Genomic DNA, 17,500 nt, shown 5'->3' on the forward strand with positions numbered 1-17,500 from the left:
TACGAATTTTATCTTCAAGTGCTGAAATTATCGCTCACGAGTGATTATCTTTCACTCGAAGATAAAATTCGTATTCCCGCGCGGCCATGTAATATCCTCTATACATGAAATGAATCATATACTGAACTGGGAATATGAAATTAAGTAAAGCTATGATCCCCATAGTTATGAACGGAATTTTAGCCATTGCTTAGAGAAGCCTGAAAAATTCAGGACTTCAACGTTCGTTGATTCATTCCTAACGAGAAAATTAGAACCCACAAATGACCCGCTCCCAACGTCAGTGGCAGTTGGTTAGAGCGTCGCACCGGTTTCGCGTGGTCACGGGTTCAAACCCCAATTGCAAAAATTGCGTTCATAACTGCGAGGATCATAGCTTCACTTGATTTCATATCCGCAGTCCATATATGATCCATTTCATATATCATTTCATCGTTGATTCATTCCTCACGGGAACATTGGAACCCACAAATGACCAGCTCCTAACGTCAGTGGCTTCATAGCTCAGTTGGTTAGAGAGTCTTACCGGTATCGCAAGGTCACGGATTCAAACCCCGTTGAAGTCGTGAATCTCTACGCATTTGCTAAATCTGCGTCCAGAAGTGCGAGGATCATAGCTTTACTTGAAACCATTTTATGTTAATGTTGTCATTGCAGCTGTATCATGTGAGAAGCCACCCAAAGTAGTGGGGGCAATGATGGAAAGCACAACCAGTTTTGTGTACAAAACACAATTGCATTACATGTGTCGTGAAGGTTATCAGATGCAGGGATCACCCACTCTGACGTGTGGGGCGAATGGCAAATGGATCGGTGAAATTCCAGTCTGCAAAGGTATGTTTCAGGGATTTAACGAATCGCGCCTATTTTAGCTGAGTATAACCCGACGTAAAGAACATGCTACTCCATATGGTAAAATAGAGTTTGTTTTTTTGTAGTCTGAATGCGCAAGGACTAGGGATTAGACTCCACACAGCGCTTTTTGGTGCGTGCACTTCTATCAGTTCATAATATCGATGCAAAATTTTCAGCATGCCCATTGGCTGAGGACACGTCACAAAGTTGACATTAAATTGATTAATAGGAAAGTCGCGAAGTCGCAACAAAAGAATTTGGCTGACAGGTTAGGAGAAAGTAACAACTTTTTAATTTAGAGTTTGAAGGACAATGCTACGAACCGAATTCTCGAGAAGTTTTACCCAGAAGTTTGCAAGAAAGATCTTCGTGACGATTGCGAAGATATTCAGTTTTGGTGTGTAAGTTTCCGCAGTGTTTGCACGCCAACCATGGTTGTCCTTTTTCTACCGATAACGTTGATGTAGGAGGGACTATTGAGCCATGGCACGAAATAAACATGATAAGAGGAGAACAGATTCAACTTTAATTTTGCCTATATATTATCAACAAGTAATCACATGATTTACATGTACTCCGTGCAATTTGGGATAAATAATTGATAGTGAGAAAAACCCTTTAAAGGTCCCAGAGTGATTTGACATTCTACTTGAAAGAGTTTGTTGTACGAGCATAAACGCTCTTATGTAGCAATGTTGAAGAATTTGTTCATTTGCCCCAAACGTATACCCAAGAACTTATTCAGTGATATCATCATTATATAGCCACAGTGTGCAAAGATCCTGGCACACCACTGCACGGCTCAAGGAATGGAAGCAAGGTTTTCAGTTACAAAGCAAAGCTGTCTTTTCAGTGCAATAAAGGCTTTATACTGTATGGGGCACATGAGAGAACGTGTAATGACGATGGAAAATGGACCGGGCCTCAACCTTATTGTGTTGGTAAAGAAACTCATTTTCACTTTTTCCTTCAACATATTCAAGTGCCCATGAACTAAAAAGAACTGATGCTTATTTGAAATTAAAGATCAATGATGGTTTTCATTTTTCGAATATCGTCTGTGGTTTCACTGAGAGCTACGTTTTTTGTTAATTTCAAACTGGTGATGTCATCAGTGATTCCAAAAGTAGACAAATTGTCACAACAAAAACTGATATCTCTGCCTACAAAGAGGAATCTTTGTTTACATTTTGGCCTCATTAGCACAAGGCTATCGTTTTGCTATTAGTCAGCCCAGAATAAAATTACTGAATATTGAAAGTGCATTGCATAATCTCTGAAAATTTGACCACGATATACCAGATGATCTCTGAGCATTGATGCTTTGAAACTTTGAAATTTTACAAAGAATGTATGGGACATGATGGGATCGTTGGCGCTTTTGCCGCCCAATAATTTATCAGTTTTTGGTGACTTATAACTGGCTCCTTATCAAAGCTAAAATTATGGCTTAAAACGAGAGAGTTAACTAAGTTTCGCAAGTTCTTTTACCTTTTGAAAGAAAACTCGTATGTTCATGGAACAAGATGGAAACAATGAAGTCAGCATAGATTCCGGCCCTTGTTGGGGTGGCTTTCTTCAGACTTGATGTAGACTTTCATATACCGGACTAAAATGGTGGAGGACAAAAGAACAATTGTTGGTCCGATTAGGCCTCGCTAATTAGGTATTGTTATGTTCGCTTTGTTCTTTTGTTTTAGGGACGTTAATTATTTCAGATCCGGTATATGAAAGACCAGCCTAGACTTGACATTAGTAAAGTACACAGTGTAAGACAAAAATGGCATTCAATGTGTTGTTGCTATGACAACATTTTCGCCTCCACATGTAATTCCAATTTTCCGCAACCAAAAGACATTCATTTTCGAGGAGTTGACGAGAAGACCTAGGGCAACATAGGCTAAATGAGACATTTCAAGTAGAAATGGTTTTCTCATCGTTATCTGGGTTTAAATGAGATAATTGTTACATAGCTGAGAGAGTTGCCATAATGATTAGCCAAAGATACCACCATACATCTTTCTTAATGGTCATTACTCGTGTCAAGTTGGAATAGCCCTGCTCCATCATTCCTCGTTTGCTTAATTCTTCATTATTGTTAAGGCCCTTCAGGTGGCTCGACAGTATTAGAAGGATTAACTCTACAACACTGTTTCAAGTAACAGCAATGTTATGGTAACAAATAAGTGCTTAACAAGATGTACTTATTAATATGACCTAATAGGTTACCATGGCAGCAAAAGCGCCACCTAAAGACGCCCTATGTTTTGTCTTTAAATGCTTATATCTCAAAAACGAAAGTGGTGACACCCATTTGCTGGAAAGTGATTTGCAGGCTGAACTGAAACTCTCTGCAAGGTCAACTTAGTAAAAATTTCCTGGAACGGATTCAGAGCAACCTTAAAATTTCGCAATTGTGAAGGTGGCTATGAATCGGTTCCAGAGGATTTTTTGAACTTTGCAGAGACTTTTTATCTTAGTCTGCTAATCAGACTCCAGCAATAAAAAATTGGTTCGTTTTTTTGGATATAAGCGTTTGAAGACAAAATAAAGGATGTTTTTAGAAGGCTTTTTTTTTTGCCGTGGTAACCTGTTAGGTCACTTTAATGAGTCCATCTTTAGCAGTTATTGATGTTTCATTTGGTACCATAACATTGCCGTTAAGTGAAGCAGTTAGGTAGATTCAGTCCCTCTAAATAGTACAGTTTGTTGAAAGTGTTAAATCCTCGTGGGGTCCATCTAACGAAAGCCAGTGTGAAATGGCTTTTACAAGAGCATGTTGTTTGTAAATATCAGGGTTGCCCTAATCGAGATTTGAATTCGGGTCAAGGTCTTACATGGTTTTGTCACGCTTCCTGACAGATCATCTAACTTATTAACAACTTTTTGAAATAAGAAACTGAATGTAAAACCTCTCATAATTTTAATCTAGTTTCTGGACTTCCCTTTGCCATGTACAACATGCAAGGGGAGTTGTAATTCTGGGTCCGTCGATTTCAGGAAGATTTGGTATAGGATAAGCATCATTTAATAACTGCAACATTCAAAAACAGGTTCAGATACTTCACGTTTAAGACTTTCGTTTAAACTCTTTCCCAGTTATAAGGTTGTAATCAATGCGGACCTTTGATTTACTTTACTTCCTTGGTTGGTTCAATAGAATGTGCCGGGGTAGATACTCCTGTTTTCATCAGGAAAGGTTTCCAATTTACTCACGGACTTGTCAAGGCGAAGAAGGGAAACGTGGTTACAGTTTTAACTGAACCTGATGACGAAGAGGAAGATGTTTTAATACTTGGACGAGGGACGCAACATTATGCAATCGTCGAGGATAAGGTGCCATTTCCCGCGCATGTTTTCATCGGAACTAGGGTCATTGCCAAGCAATTGGACACCGAAATATTCGCTTTTGCTGAGGTTGTGAGGATCACCGAGGACGACAAATACTTTGTGACGTTTCAAGATAACAAACGACAAAGTGCACTTACTACAATCGACTTTATTCGGCTTTTGTATCCACCTACATTTTGTGGTAAGTCAGAACATGGTTATAAGTGAAAACGTCAATGTCCATTTGGGACCAGGCATTTCGAAGAGGCAATTGTGCAATATTTCTTTGTGTTTGCACCTAGCTAAGGTTTACAGAGCACGGTTTCTCAACATTTTAGTATATATACTGGAAACGACACTTATAGACTTTGAAACGGAGCAAAATTCAGTTTAGTATTGTTATCCAGATTTGGTGTCAATGGTCGCCGACTCAGCATTCGTGAGGTTCTTCGGTGCTACCAGCCACTGGCATTGAAAATTACGTTGTGGCAAGGTGACACTTTTCCATTCCTTTTAGTTAAACAATGTATTACAGTCAAACCAAGTGAAGCGTACCCCTCAAGATTGCATTAATGAACTGATTATTTGAAACTTGAACCCGCTAGTCGTTTCAAGAATGCAATAATGAATTGATTATTCGAATATTGAACTCGCTCGTTCGATCCAAGAATACGGCTAACGGGTTCCGTTTCCGAAAAATCGATTCAGTATTGCATTCTAGAAAAGAATAGTAGGTTTGAAACCTAGTCGCAACAGTGAATTGATTTTTCGAAAACGGAAGCCGTTAGCGAATTTAGCCGTATTCTTGGATCGAGCGAGCGAGTTCAATATTCGAATAATCAATTCATTATTGCAGTCTTGAAACGACTAGCGGGTTCAAGTTTTAAATAATCACTTCATTAATGCAATCTTAAGGGGTACGCTTCACTTGGTTTGACTGTAAAGGAAAACCACTGGTGGAATTTAAAGCTCTGAAAATTAGTGGTCACGATCAGAACCGTAGCTTTCAAGAAAAGTACTTCATAAGGTTAGTAATTCTGGGCGAACAAAAGAGCATTCGAGGTTCTGGCAAATGATGTTCCATTTTCTTTGTTCTTCGCAAAAGGCATATTATTCCCCTAGATCTGGCCTGGATTTTGTCTTTAAAAATTTCGAAATTCAGCTTATTCTTCAGTTGCCCTGTGGGTGCACGATACGATGGCAAGGATTGACAAACTCAAAACAGACCAGCAACTCAGTTACTGGCATATTGAATGTTAAGGTCTTCATTTCTTTTAAACCATTAGCAACCTGTCCAGATCCAGAAGGACCATATAACGGCTTCAGACTGGACTCGGTTGAGGAGTTCATACCTGGCACCGAAGTGAGTTACGGTTGTGAAGTGAAAACCAAATTAATAGGCTCAGACAAACGGAAGTGTCTTCCTAGCGGAGTGTGGACGGGAGAACAACCCAGATGTCAGGGTGAGAGTAAATGACTACATATTTGGGTGAAGACTTAAACTTGACAATTCTTCCCGCGACTTTCTTCTTTTCGTCATCTCCACAGTTTCCTTGTTCGGTTGTTGCACAAATGAAAATAAATGTATGTATTTGAAGTGCGGGTTACAGACGAAAGAATGAAGTCATTCTAGCTCGGATCTGGAGATCAGAAGAGAAGTGATCCTAGTAGCTCTGTCTCTTTTTTATGGACACCGAAAAAATTCAGGTGGCTTCAACGGGATCTGAACTAATGACCTCGAGCTCTGCGATGCCGGTACAATGCTCTACCATCTGAGCTGTAAAGCCACTCAGTTGGGAGCTGGTCAATTTGTTGGGCTCATGAGTTCCCGTAAAAGGACTTGATGACCTGCTCCAACTGTGTGGCTTCATAACTCAGTTGGTAGAGCATTGCCCCAGCATCGCAGAGGTCATGGCTTTGAATCCCTTTGAAGCCATTTGAAGTTTTCAGATGTCTGCAAAAATATATATAGTAATAATAATAATAATAATAATAATAATAATAATAGTAATAATGAGAAGAAGAAGAAGAAGAAAATCTGAGGACCAAAGGTGTAGACAAATCCGTTGAACTGATTCAGAGATCTGTACTATTGGGATCGGCAAGAATTCTTAGGAAAGTGCTGGAAATTTAGGCAGGAGAGGAGAGTACAATGAAGGACGCTTCTTGGTTTCCTTAGACAACTGGTTGTTGCCCGGAACCAATGAAAACCAGATTCTATCTGAGATTATTAGCAATAATAATAATAATAATAATAATAATCAACTTTATTTATAGAGGGTAACACACAACAGTAATCACTGAAGAACTAGTGGACCTCAAATTTTTTTCAGATTTTCAAGATAGGTGCGAGGATAACTTCACTCTTCCGTACGGAGTTAATCAAAAGTAAGACCCAAACAGCGGTGACAAACATTATAAAGAAGCGCATTGTTTGAAATTATTTACTTGCCGTTTCGTATGCTTCGACATACATACTCTTGTTTATAATGTATAATGTTTATAATGCGCTTAGTTATAATGTTAGTCACCGCTGTTTGCGTCTTATTTTTGATTGAGATAACATGTTATAATTTTCAGGGTTGAAGATATCGTGTTTTCACTCGAAAGCTCACCTGGTGTTTAATTGGTGTTTAACCAAATTTGTCATATTACTTCGAGTTAGGTCCTATGTTTGCGTTATTTACAGTACACGACAAATCACATGATTCGTAAAAAAGGATTTGAAAAAACATAAACCCTCAAAATTGCTTTCTTGCCAGGATCTTGGCCATCAGGATATTCCTAAGTAAGCACTTCGGGTCTCCTAAAACAACGGATAAGAAAAAAATGTTCAAGGTAGAAGATATTTGGAAGGGGTTATCATCGATCTTTTGTTGCAGTCAGTGCATGTTGGGATATCGATGTTCTGCGTCCCGAAAACGGCAGAAGAACCGGGAACGAATTTCGTGTTGGCAGCTCTGTGACATTCTCTTGCAAATAAGGCTATGTACTGATCGGAAATACGTCATCGACTTGTCAGGCAGACGGACTATGGTCTGCAACGGTTCCCATCTGCAAAGGTACGACTGGACATAAGGTGCTGTTTATTTGGCTGAGAGCAGGACGTGTGATTTTCGATTATTGCTCGTCAGATCTGAAATGTTATCGCAAAGATACAACACAAAAGATGGCGGATGTACAGAACCATTCTTTATTCCCGACACCTCATGCCTGGTGAAACCGTTGACCTGATGCTACATCTCTCTTTTTTAAAGCGAAAGAAAAGCAAGCTAACAAAAGGAAATACAACCGAGAAATTACAGAATTAACAAACAGTAGCAATGCAAAACTCTAGACAACGTGACCACTGGAGTAGTGTTTCTGTCTCTAACACAAGACTTTGTGAAAGATTACAAAACTGTTCCCATCGTGGCTAAAACTTGACATCTTTGCACCTTAAAGGTTCTCTGACTGTCCTAACGGACCGTGAGGTAGTAGCCATAGACATTTTGACTGGTGTTGACCCAGGATTCTGCAGAGCCCCTGCAGCAGCCATAGGCTCAACTTCGGCGTCTGTTAGGTCTTCATCAGGTGGGGCTGTACATGCAAACTCTGATGTCTTGGGCGTTCCAGTTCTTATAAAGTGTCGACGATTTCTTCTGTACTCTCCCCGCTCTGTTTCAACCTTAAGCTTGTAGGATGTAGGTGACAGAAGAATCTCTGTAACTTTAGCAGGCTTTCACTTGTTGCCTTCTCGAACTCTTACAAACTCGCCATTCATGAGTGGTGGAAGTTCCTTTGCTGTTTTGTCATGCTGCAGCTTTTGCATTCTTTCTCTTTCCTTTAGCTTAGACAAGACCTCTTCAGGCTCATACAGTTGGGGCTTTAACATTTCCGTTGTCATTGGAACTTGGGTTGTTAAACGCCTTCCCATTTGCGATGGTGACAAGTTAACTTCCTCCAGTGGAGTATTCCAGTATGAAAGGGGAGCTTTGTATGGGTCTTCAGCTTTCTCAAGCATTGACTTAACTGTTTGGACCGTTCTCTCTGACTGACCAATTGACTGGGGGAACCCTAGACTAGAAGTGACATGTCGAAAACCACAGTCCTCCGAAAACGTTTTAAACAGAACTGTAACATGGGCCATTGTCCGAACCTGCCACTGAGGGGACACCATACCTTGCAAACTGAGGCCTGAGTGCAGTAATTACCACAGTGCTGGTCATGGAAGGAATTAACGTTAGTTCTGGCCACTTGGAAAGATAATCAATAGTACACTGTAGCAAGGTAGTTTTAACTATTCTTGTGTAGGATATCTGTGCCAACCTTAGCCCAGGACAATGGTGGGATCTCGTGTGACCTCAGTGGTTCAGGATGCTGACCTGCTCTATTTTCTAAACATACTGGACATTTCTTTATCTGCTCTGTCAGATCCACTGTCACCTGGGCCAGAAAAATACTTCACGTGCTCTCGCTATTGTCTTGTTGATTCCAAGGTGTCCCTCATAAAGTTTCTCAAGCATCTGTTCTCTCAAACTACTAGGGACAATGATCTTTTGCCCCTTTATGATGAGCCCATGTGCTATCGATAGCTAGACAGTATTACTTGTTGAAGCTCCGACAGAATCTCATCTTCCTTGGTTGCTTCAACGAACTTGGCCAACTGTTGGTCTGAGATAACATGCTCTAAGTTGGCCTCTAAATGTTCAGCATTTGTCAGGTACACTTCTAAATGGGCTCGGGATAGAGCATCCGCTAAGTGTAGGCTATCCCCACGCTTGTACTACAGCCTGGATTCCTGGGAAGCATTGGAGTTGGACGAGCATCCGTTGCAGGCGCAAGGGTACTACGCGTAAAGACTTCTTCATAATGGCCTCCAAAGATTTATGATCCGATTCAACTGTGACGTCTCGGCCCACAGTATACTCTGCAAATTTGGCATAACCAAATACCACAGCCAAACGTTCTTTTTGGATCTGAGCGTACGCTTGCTGCGTGGGTGTAAGCGCCTTTGAGGCATAAGCTACTGTCTGGTCTCCCTGAATCATTGAAGAACTAAGACCATAAACTTGCAATGTCAACGCTTTCTGTACATCAAAGAGTCAAAATCATCGAGAGTGTAAAACATTTACCTGCTTCTTTTGCTCCTCTGGGCTACGACACATCGTTGGAAAATGGTTCATTTTCCTGTACTTGTGGCAACGCCTCCCCGCTGCAGGACACGAAGTTGGGGCATGCCGAATACCACAATTCCCACAAGGCGTTACCCGTTGCGTCTTCTGACCTTTTCCACCCGCTACATCTACTTTCCCAACTCTGCCGCTCTCTTCTTTTAAGCTCCTTATGTGCTGTTTGCTTGTTTCGGCAATACGGGCAGCTTGCAACGTTTTCTCTAAACTCTGTTCTCTCACCATCAGCCTTTTCTTTGAAGTGCCTTGGTGTCAAAGGAGCACAATGAGCGCTGAACGTATCTTCTACGGCCTCTATTTTATCCCGATCTTCCTCCGAAGTCCAAACAAAATTTGAAAAAATCTCCACACATTCTTTGCCTAGCACATGAAGCAGCGTGCAACTTGAATCTCTTCGACTCTTTGATCGAGTCCGCTCGCAACTTTGTAGAGATCCCAGGACATTTTCCAGCGTCTCCATGCTTCGGCTTTATTTGTCGCCACACTCAATAGCAGAGGCTCAGGCGGTTTCAGGTGTTCCATCCCGATCCTGATGACACCATGAAGTGTTATCGCAAAGATAAAACACACACAAGATGGCGGATGTGCAGAACACTGCTTTTTTTCCCGACACCACGTGCCTGGTGAAACCGCTGACCTGATGTTACAAGATCTATTCTCTCTTTTGTCAATATAACCCAAACCCAAAGGAAAACACCGGTTCCCTTCTGTTAGAAGGGGTTAAAACCAGGATAAGTGAGCATTTAGGAATACCGTTAGGACATCTGGTTGGGATTAAGGTAATTATCCATGTCTTCAGCCTCTGTGAATGTGTGTGTGTTGAATTTCAGTCGCCCTGACTTGAGTATTTTTTTCCTGGCACTCACGTTTTACTCTCTCATCAACCCTCATGTAATAACATCTGGTTGACGTTTCATGCCCCGGGTTTCATAAATTGGCCCGAGTAATATTTAGCGACCTGTAGCTGTGCTCTTTGAGATCCGGCCCCCAAGATCACAAGAATTGGCAATTAGCGCGGTCGCTTTTTGCTGTTATTACTCGTTGAGAGCAGTCACTAATGTCAGAGTTTGTGTAACGGTAGTCCTAATCTTCGGATAGTGTTCGGAATCGAACGGTCAGGTTGCTATCAACACCGATGCTTGTTCTTTGCATACCGTAATGTTGTCTTGAGAGATTGCGCATGTTATTGTTCAATTAATCAAAGGAATTATGTCCAATTTTCATTCTACATTACAGTGGTAGCCACATGTAGTCCTCGACTACCTTTTTTCTTTGTGTGCTTTTTTCGTTTTTGTTGTTCCTGGGTTTGTTTTAATTTGGTGGTCGTCTAAGCCAAGTCATATTTGGTTTTCAATGGAAACTTATAACGGTATCGATCCTTTCGGCAAAGCAACGTTACGTATTTGTCAAATGCTATTGTCAGGCAATTTTTAAGGGCATCCGCGAGACCCCAAATGTTGCCATGGCAACGGTACAGCACTGCTATAAAGACCCTCTCAAACTCAGCTTTGGGAAAATATCCGGTTACCTTGAATTTCTTTTTCACATTTCGCCGGAAAATCCTATTTCATTCTCTTTCCTAATAGGTGGTATCAGAGAAATTTATTCAGCAAAAGTTGAACTTAATCAAGACATATAACAAAAATTAATTCCGGTTTTCGCGATGCGAGGTCACATTTTCATTTTCGGTTAACCGCTTTAATTCATGAGCTGACGCTTGTGTTGCATACTTTAGCGCGCCCATCGTTGACGAGCCTTTCAAGCTTCCTATCAGCCGCTTTACCTTCGCAAGTTTTCCTTCACACATTTTCCTTGTCAAGTTTCCTTGGTATTGTAACCTGTCAGCTCTTGGACTCAGTCAGTAAACTGCAAATATGGCTAAAGCAACAAACAACGGCAAAGTGTGTTTGGGAGTCAACGTGCATCCTGCATGTCAAAAGTGATCCCCGGTAATTATCAAAATGCTAGAAGTGCAATTTTTCTTTTCTTTTTCAAAAATGGGAAGTTATGCTAGTTTTCTGATTTTATACCAAAAATGATACTTACTGGCATGTGCACTTGAAAAGGAAAACTTGGGTGCGTGTTTTCCTTGGCAAGTAAGCTTATCAAGGAAAAAGTGGCTGTACTTGCTTTGGTGATTTGGCTGGCTGGATGATTGGTTGGATTATCAGTCGGTTGGTGGTTCTCAGGGGTGGATCTAGGGGGAGGAGGGTGGGCACCCCTCCCCCCTGAGATGACCTGCGGTTTTCTAATTCAACTGGTATTCTAGGAAAAAAAAAAGAAAAGAAAACGCAACCATTCAGCTACTCCATTCCTCAGTGGTGCACCCCCTCCTAAGATAAATCCTGGATCCACCCCTGGTTCTCTCTTTCCCCTCATCGTCCGTCGACTTGGTTGCCGAGCGGGCGCGAGTAACGCAGTTGATTTTCTACGATACTGAGTCTCAGTGCACTGTATGAATCAGGCACTCTGGAGTCGTTCTTTGATAGGAAGAGAGACTGTAAGCAGTCTGGTCGTTCTATCAATCGCGTGTTTGGTCTGGTAGATTGCTTTGTATATTCTGCCACTGCGCGTCAAATTAGTAAGAACAACTGTTTTTTACCCGCCATGCCTTAAGGAATGCAATGAATGCCTTTCTCATGGCACCTCGACTCTCTAACATTGACTCAACAGATCTCTGCTACATACAGAAGTGTGAGATTTGGAAGAAGTGTGTTTATAACAACAGTGGCAATAACACCGAGTGCAAATGCCGTGAAAACAGGGAATGCTTGAGGAAATACCAACCAATCTGTGGTTCCGATGCAAAGACCTACAACAACGAATGCATCATGAAGGCCACAGCTTGTAGAGAGAAAAGGTCTATAAAAAAGATAGCAAATGGCAGGTGCTCCCCTGGTGTGTATAACTTTTTTTCAGTATTGTCATTTTCTAATAAACTGAACCTAAGGATCTATAGAATGGATGCCGTCTTAGCTCCACTAGAAAATGGAAGGATGATATATCCCTAGCGCATCCTTGAAAAGGATGCTTTCGATCTCAAAGGTACGCAACCTTTAAAGGAAATGGATACTACGTTTTACCCAAGAAGAAAGTAAATTAGAGTCGCATGCAAGCAAAGAAGATCATTTTTGTAGCCCTCTTTAATTGCTGTGTTCGACCCAGCATATGGCGATCAGAAGAAAGGAAAACTCGTATGATATCTCCAACAAAAGAGCCATTTTGATGCTTTAAATGTTAATTGAATTTTTTACACCTTTGATTTCGTTTTTTTTATGTTTGGCGATCACGCTTTGATTTGAAGTAGAGTGTTTCTGATGTTTTGTTTATCGATTTTTTTCTCATAGCGGCAATATGTCAAATCATCCCCAAAAGCGTCTGCAGAGGATATTTCAGAAACTTTTATTTTAACACGACCACTAAAAGATGTGAGGAAATAATTGCAGGCGGTTGTCATCCAAGTGGATGGAACGGCTTTACCACCATAAAAGAATGTAACCGCACATGTTCAGGTATTTTTCGTCTGTGCACTATTAAGAAAACTTCTTCATCGTTTAGCTCGCTTACCGCTGAGAAAATCCATTATTATCAACCAAATTTTCTATATGCTCCGGAAAACTTTGGCGCACAAAGCAAAGTATGTAATATGTACATAGTTGAGTGCCCTCCTCAAGGGATTTTCAGGGCCAGGGAAACACAGTTAACTTCTGAAACAAACTCAACAAATCTTTTAGGAATTCCAACTGGCGGTTGACAGACGGGTCGGATATTTACAAATGCAAGCAGGAACCAGCCTTTTTGAAGTCCAACCACCACCTCTCCACCATACACCCTGCCCTACCCCCTACCCCCTCCTCCCCCCATCACTAGACTCTCTGCAAGCAAACTGATGCTGTTGAACAATGTACACTTAATGTATGGTCCCGAGGGAAACAGTTAGTTTTGTTTTCCCGAGAGTCCTGATGTTTCCCGAGACGAAGTCGAGGGAAACATCGGGACTCAAAACTAACTGGTTTCCCGCGGGACCAGACATTAAGTGCTTTGTTATATATTTAGAATTTTCCTTCAACAATCGCAGCAAAACATCTGGAGCGGGCAAGAACTGCGGAATTGGATGCCGATCGGGATACATTTAAATTTGATCAGGGGCACATGACCAAGAATCAACCAATCACAGTGCTGTTTTGTTGAGTGAAAGTCTAGGTACATAACAATAGTTGACGTGTGGTATGGATTTTTATAGATACAGCCTCAAACAACTCTTTCTTCAAGGTCCTCAAGGGATCAGAAGCGACCTTGAAGTCACAAGGACCAAATTTTGTCAACGATAATGCAATTGAAATGAGTGCGATAACAGACTGACGACTGCCTTTGATTTTCTAATTTTCCTAGTGAATATCTGTGTACAGCCCGTCGACCCTGGACCTTGCTTAGCCAATGAGTCTCGCTGGGCATTCAATCAAAAAGCTGGTCGCTGCAAACGATTTGTTTACGGAGGTTGCTTTGGAAACGAAAACAACTTTGACAGCAAACGAAAGTGCAATCAAAGATGCCCTCAAACCGGTAATCAGCCAATCTTTTATTATTTAATTTTTCTCACAGTTCTCTCCATTAAAGAGACTTAAGATGTCATGGATTTTCCACTGAGTGGTTGACCTTATTCAAATAACGGGACCTTAGTCTGTTATGGCACCCATGCCCCACTTTGGTTGACCAGCAGAACCTGTTGTGGCAAGGGCAATTACTGCTATAGAAGAGGCTCTGCCTTGTATGTTTGTTATATTGCTCACATGAAACTACCTTTTGACCAGTTTCAATAGGTGAAGATAGTATTCTTTTAGGATAAAATAGATCAGCTAAACTGAACTGAGTGAACGTAATGCAAACGCTTTTCTCTTCAGTTCCGGCTAAACGAAAAAAGGTTTGCCCAATATGTCCTATGATCAAAGCGCAGGAGGCCTGCAAAGAAAGTGCATTCGGTAAGTTTATTTGTTAGATGGTAAACAAATCATGTAAACTATCGTTAACGTTCACTGATATTTAGTGAGGGCTTTAGGAGGGGCTTGGACACCTGTGCTTTGAGTGATGACACACAATTTAACATGGTGAACCATTTAGTAATCAACACCGTGTGTCATCAGATTTCCGAGAATGGAAAACGATTGATTAACACCGTCCAATCAATCGCATTGGAGTTTGTCTCTATTTTCGCTCAACTTCATTCAAGAACGTCCACCTCGTTGAATGGCTGATTTCAGTATAGTGACGTGATACACCGTTTAACATTTGTTGATCAACGAATGTTAAACTCTTTGTCACCGGCTTTAATTAAGCTAAATTTAACAAATTGAGGGAGTTTCAATCGAGTGTCGTAAAATCAAAACTAAACTAATTACTTTGGTCAATCAAAAAGGACGGAGACAATCCAGTAATCCAATCAAAACTCGAAGTAATTTCACGTAGCCGACTCAAAGTGCGGGAAAATGTGCACGCGCGAGCCACAGTTGGTTTTGGTTTCACTTTTGATTGGTTGAAAACGTGGCGCGAGAACTTTGAACCTATCACTGAGTGAAGCAATGCAAACCAAAGCAATTCGCTAATTACTTTCGACACTCAATTGAAAACCGCTCTATCATCAGAAATGGTTGTAATTACTGAGATGCTCACGGCGATTTTGATACGCGTCACAAAGTGTACCCTTGCTCTTCTCCCCAATAGTGATTTCACTTACGTGATGAGACGGCCACTTACTTACTTACTTACTTACTTACTTACTTACTTACTTACTTACTTACTTACTTACTTACTTAGGCCTTGAGCCCCCGGAGGGGCATAGGCCGTCCACAACAGCCCGCCAGCGTCGGCAGTCCTGGGCGATTCGCTCCAACTCTCTCCAGGAGCAGCCGGTTTGCTTGGCGTCCGCCTCCAGGTCTCTTCTCCAGGTGTTCTTTGGTTGGCCTCTCTTTCTCTTCCCCTGAGGGTTCCAGGTCAGGGCCTGGCGTGTGATGTTTGTCGGTGGTTTCCTCAGGGTGTGCCCTATCCATCGCCATCTTCTTCTTCTTCTGATCTCTCCTTCTACTGGGACTTGGTTAGTTCTTTCCCAGAGATCTGAGTTGCTGATGGTATTTGGCCAGTGGATCTTCAATATTCTTCGTAGGCACATGTTGATGAAAGTCTGAACTCTTTTAATGGTGGTCTTGGTTGTTCGCCATGTTTCTGCTCCATACAGTAGGACTGACTTGATGTTGGAATTGAAGAGGCGGATTTTAGTGCGAGATGTTATAAGGTTGGATCGCCAGATGTTCTTCAGGGCTAGGAACGATGCTCTTGCCTTTCCGATGCGGGTCTTAACATCTGGATCTGTTCCTCCTTGTTGGTTGATTACGCTCCCAAGATATGTGAAGGTTTCGACCTCTTCCAGGTTGTTGTCTCCCAACTTCACTGACTCTCTGCTGGAGGCGCTGATTTTCAGAATCTTGGTCTTGTTGGAGTGGATGTGGAGGCCGACTTGAGAGGCGTGGGAGGCTAGGCTTGTAGTCTTGTTCTGCATCTGTTGCTGATTGTGGGAGAGCAGAGCGAGGTCGTCGGCGAAATCAAGGTCGTCCAACTGAGTCCAGAGGGTCCACTGGATGCCGTTTCTCTGTCCATCCGTCGTCTGCCTCATCGCCCAGTCGATAGCGAGGAGGAACAGGAACGGCGACAGAAGGCATCCCTGACGAACGCTGGTCCTTACATCGAAACGACGCGTCAACTGTCCTCCGTGTACGACCTGACAAGCCATTCCCTCATACGACTCCTTGATGATTCTCGTCAGTTTTGCTGGGATCCCGTAGTGTCGGAGGAGTTGCCACAGGGTGTCACGGTGTAGACTGTCAAAAGCCTTGAGGAAGTCCACGAAGTTGACGTACAACGAGAAATTCCACTCCAGGGACTGCTCGACTATGATGCGTAGCGTGGCGATCTGGTCGGTACGGGATCTGTCCCGCCTGAAGCCCGCCTGGTGGTCCCGGAGCCTGACATCCACTGCGTCCCTCATCCTCTCCAACAGAATCCGGTTGAACACCTTCCCCGGCACTGACAGGAGTGTGATGCCTCCGTAGTTTTCACAGCTTCTGAGGTCTCCTTTCTTGGGCAGCTTGATGATATGTCCGTCTTTCCAATCTGTTGGTATTTCTTCCTGTTCCCAGATCTTCTCAAAGAGCGGTAGTAGTATGAGACGGCCACGTCGGTATACAAAACAATAGCAAAATATCGAACAAGTTACCAAAAGACTTTTTCACTATTGTTCTGTATACCAACATGGGCACCGTGACGTCAGCCGAAAACACTCCATTCCAAAGTCGCTCGCGTCTGGGAATTCAAGCAGTTAATTAAGGACGGTGCGCCCTAATTATCTCTCATAAATGCATGGTTGCCTCCAATTTTCTTTTTGGATACCAAGAGTACTTACTAAGATCTACTTTCTCCGGATAGTATCAAACCAAGCAAAAATATCCCTGTATTAGTAAGCATCACCGATAGTAAACCCGAGCATCTCGAGATGCGCAGAACGTATGCGCAATAACAATAGTAGGCACCGTTGACGTCCTTAACGCCACTCGTTCTCGTCACCAGAGCCTCGGATCGACCCAAGGGTCTGGGAAACTCTATGTAGGAGAAGATGCACCGTAGGATTTATATAGCCAAAAATTGGCTATTTGTACCTTGCAGAGCCTGCTCACTCCTCGTGCTAACTTGAATGCATCAATTAGAGACGCGTTTGATTGTTCTTCACCAAAACCAATGAGGAGACACTTTGTTTCAGGGTTGCCCAGAGCTCTTCTCTTCCTCAGTCAAGAGAAGAGCTTTGGGGTCCAGATTGAACCCCACTAAGTGTCCTCTAAACCCCAGTCATCAAGTTAAAAAAAAAAGCTGCATTTACTCTCAGATGTACCTCATTGTTGGAAGTAGGTAGCAAATTCTTAGACGTAAAGGGACACTTCGTTTCGGACATCAAAATTGGGCATTCATCTAATAACCTGTATCTCTGGACGAGTGAAATGTAACACGCTGGATTGTTGACGAAATGTTTCCTCCCAAGACCTGAGGGGCTTTCCTTAAATAACAAAAGTAGTAGACTGTTATTAATAGGGAGGGAGATTAAG

The 17,500-nt window shown here is 42.2% G+C and overlaps 1 protein-coding gene across 2 annotated transcripts in view; it reads left to right on the top strand.

Annotated features, from left to right (window-relative positions):
* Window positions 1-17,500, top strand: part of LOC138023450 (zona pellucida sperm-binding protein 3 receptor-like) — a 34,384-nt gene that overhangs the window by 10,041 nt on the left and 6,843 nt on the right. The window contains exons 4-11 of one of the 2 annotated variants that reach the window (XM_068870452.1): window positions 658-834; window positions 1,620-1,796; window positions 4,016-4,387; window positions 5,472-5,648; window positions 12,030-12,254; window positions 12,704-12,868; window positions 13,749-13,919; window positions 14,258-14,335. In XM_068870452.1, the coding sequence (XP_068726553.1) occupies window positions 658-834; window positions 1,620-1,796; window positions 4,016-4,387; window positions 5,472-5,648; window positions 12,030-12,254; window positions 12,704-12,868; window positions 13,749-13,919; window positions 14,258-14,335 (1,542 nt within the window). The remainder of the gene's footprint in view (window positions 1-657; window positions 835-1,619; window positions 1,797-4,015; window positions 4,388-5,471; window positions 5,649-12,029; window positions 12,255-12,703; window positions 12,869-13,748; window positions 13,920-14,257; window positions 14,336-17,500) is intronic. The other variant, XM_068870454.1, reaches the window with a different exon arrangement.

Source organism: Montipora capricornis, chromosome 2, assembly GCF_036669925.1.
Source record: "Montipora capricornis isolate CH-2021 chromosome 2, ASM3666992v2, whole genome shotgun sequence".
In the NCBI taxonomy this organism is placed as follows: Eukaryota; Metazoa; Cnidaria; class Anthozoa; order Scleractinia; family Acroporidae; genus Montipora; species Montipora capricornis.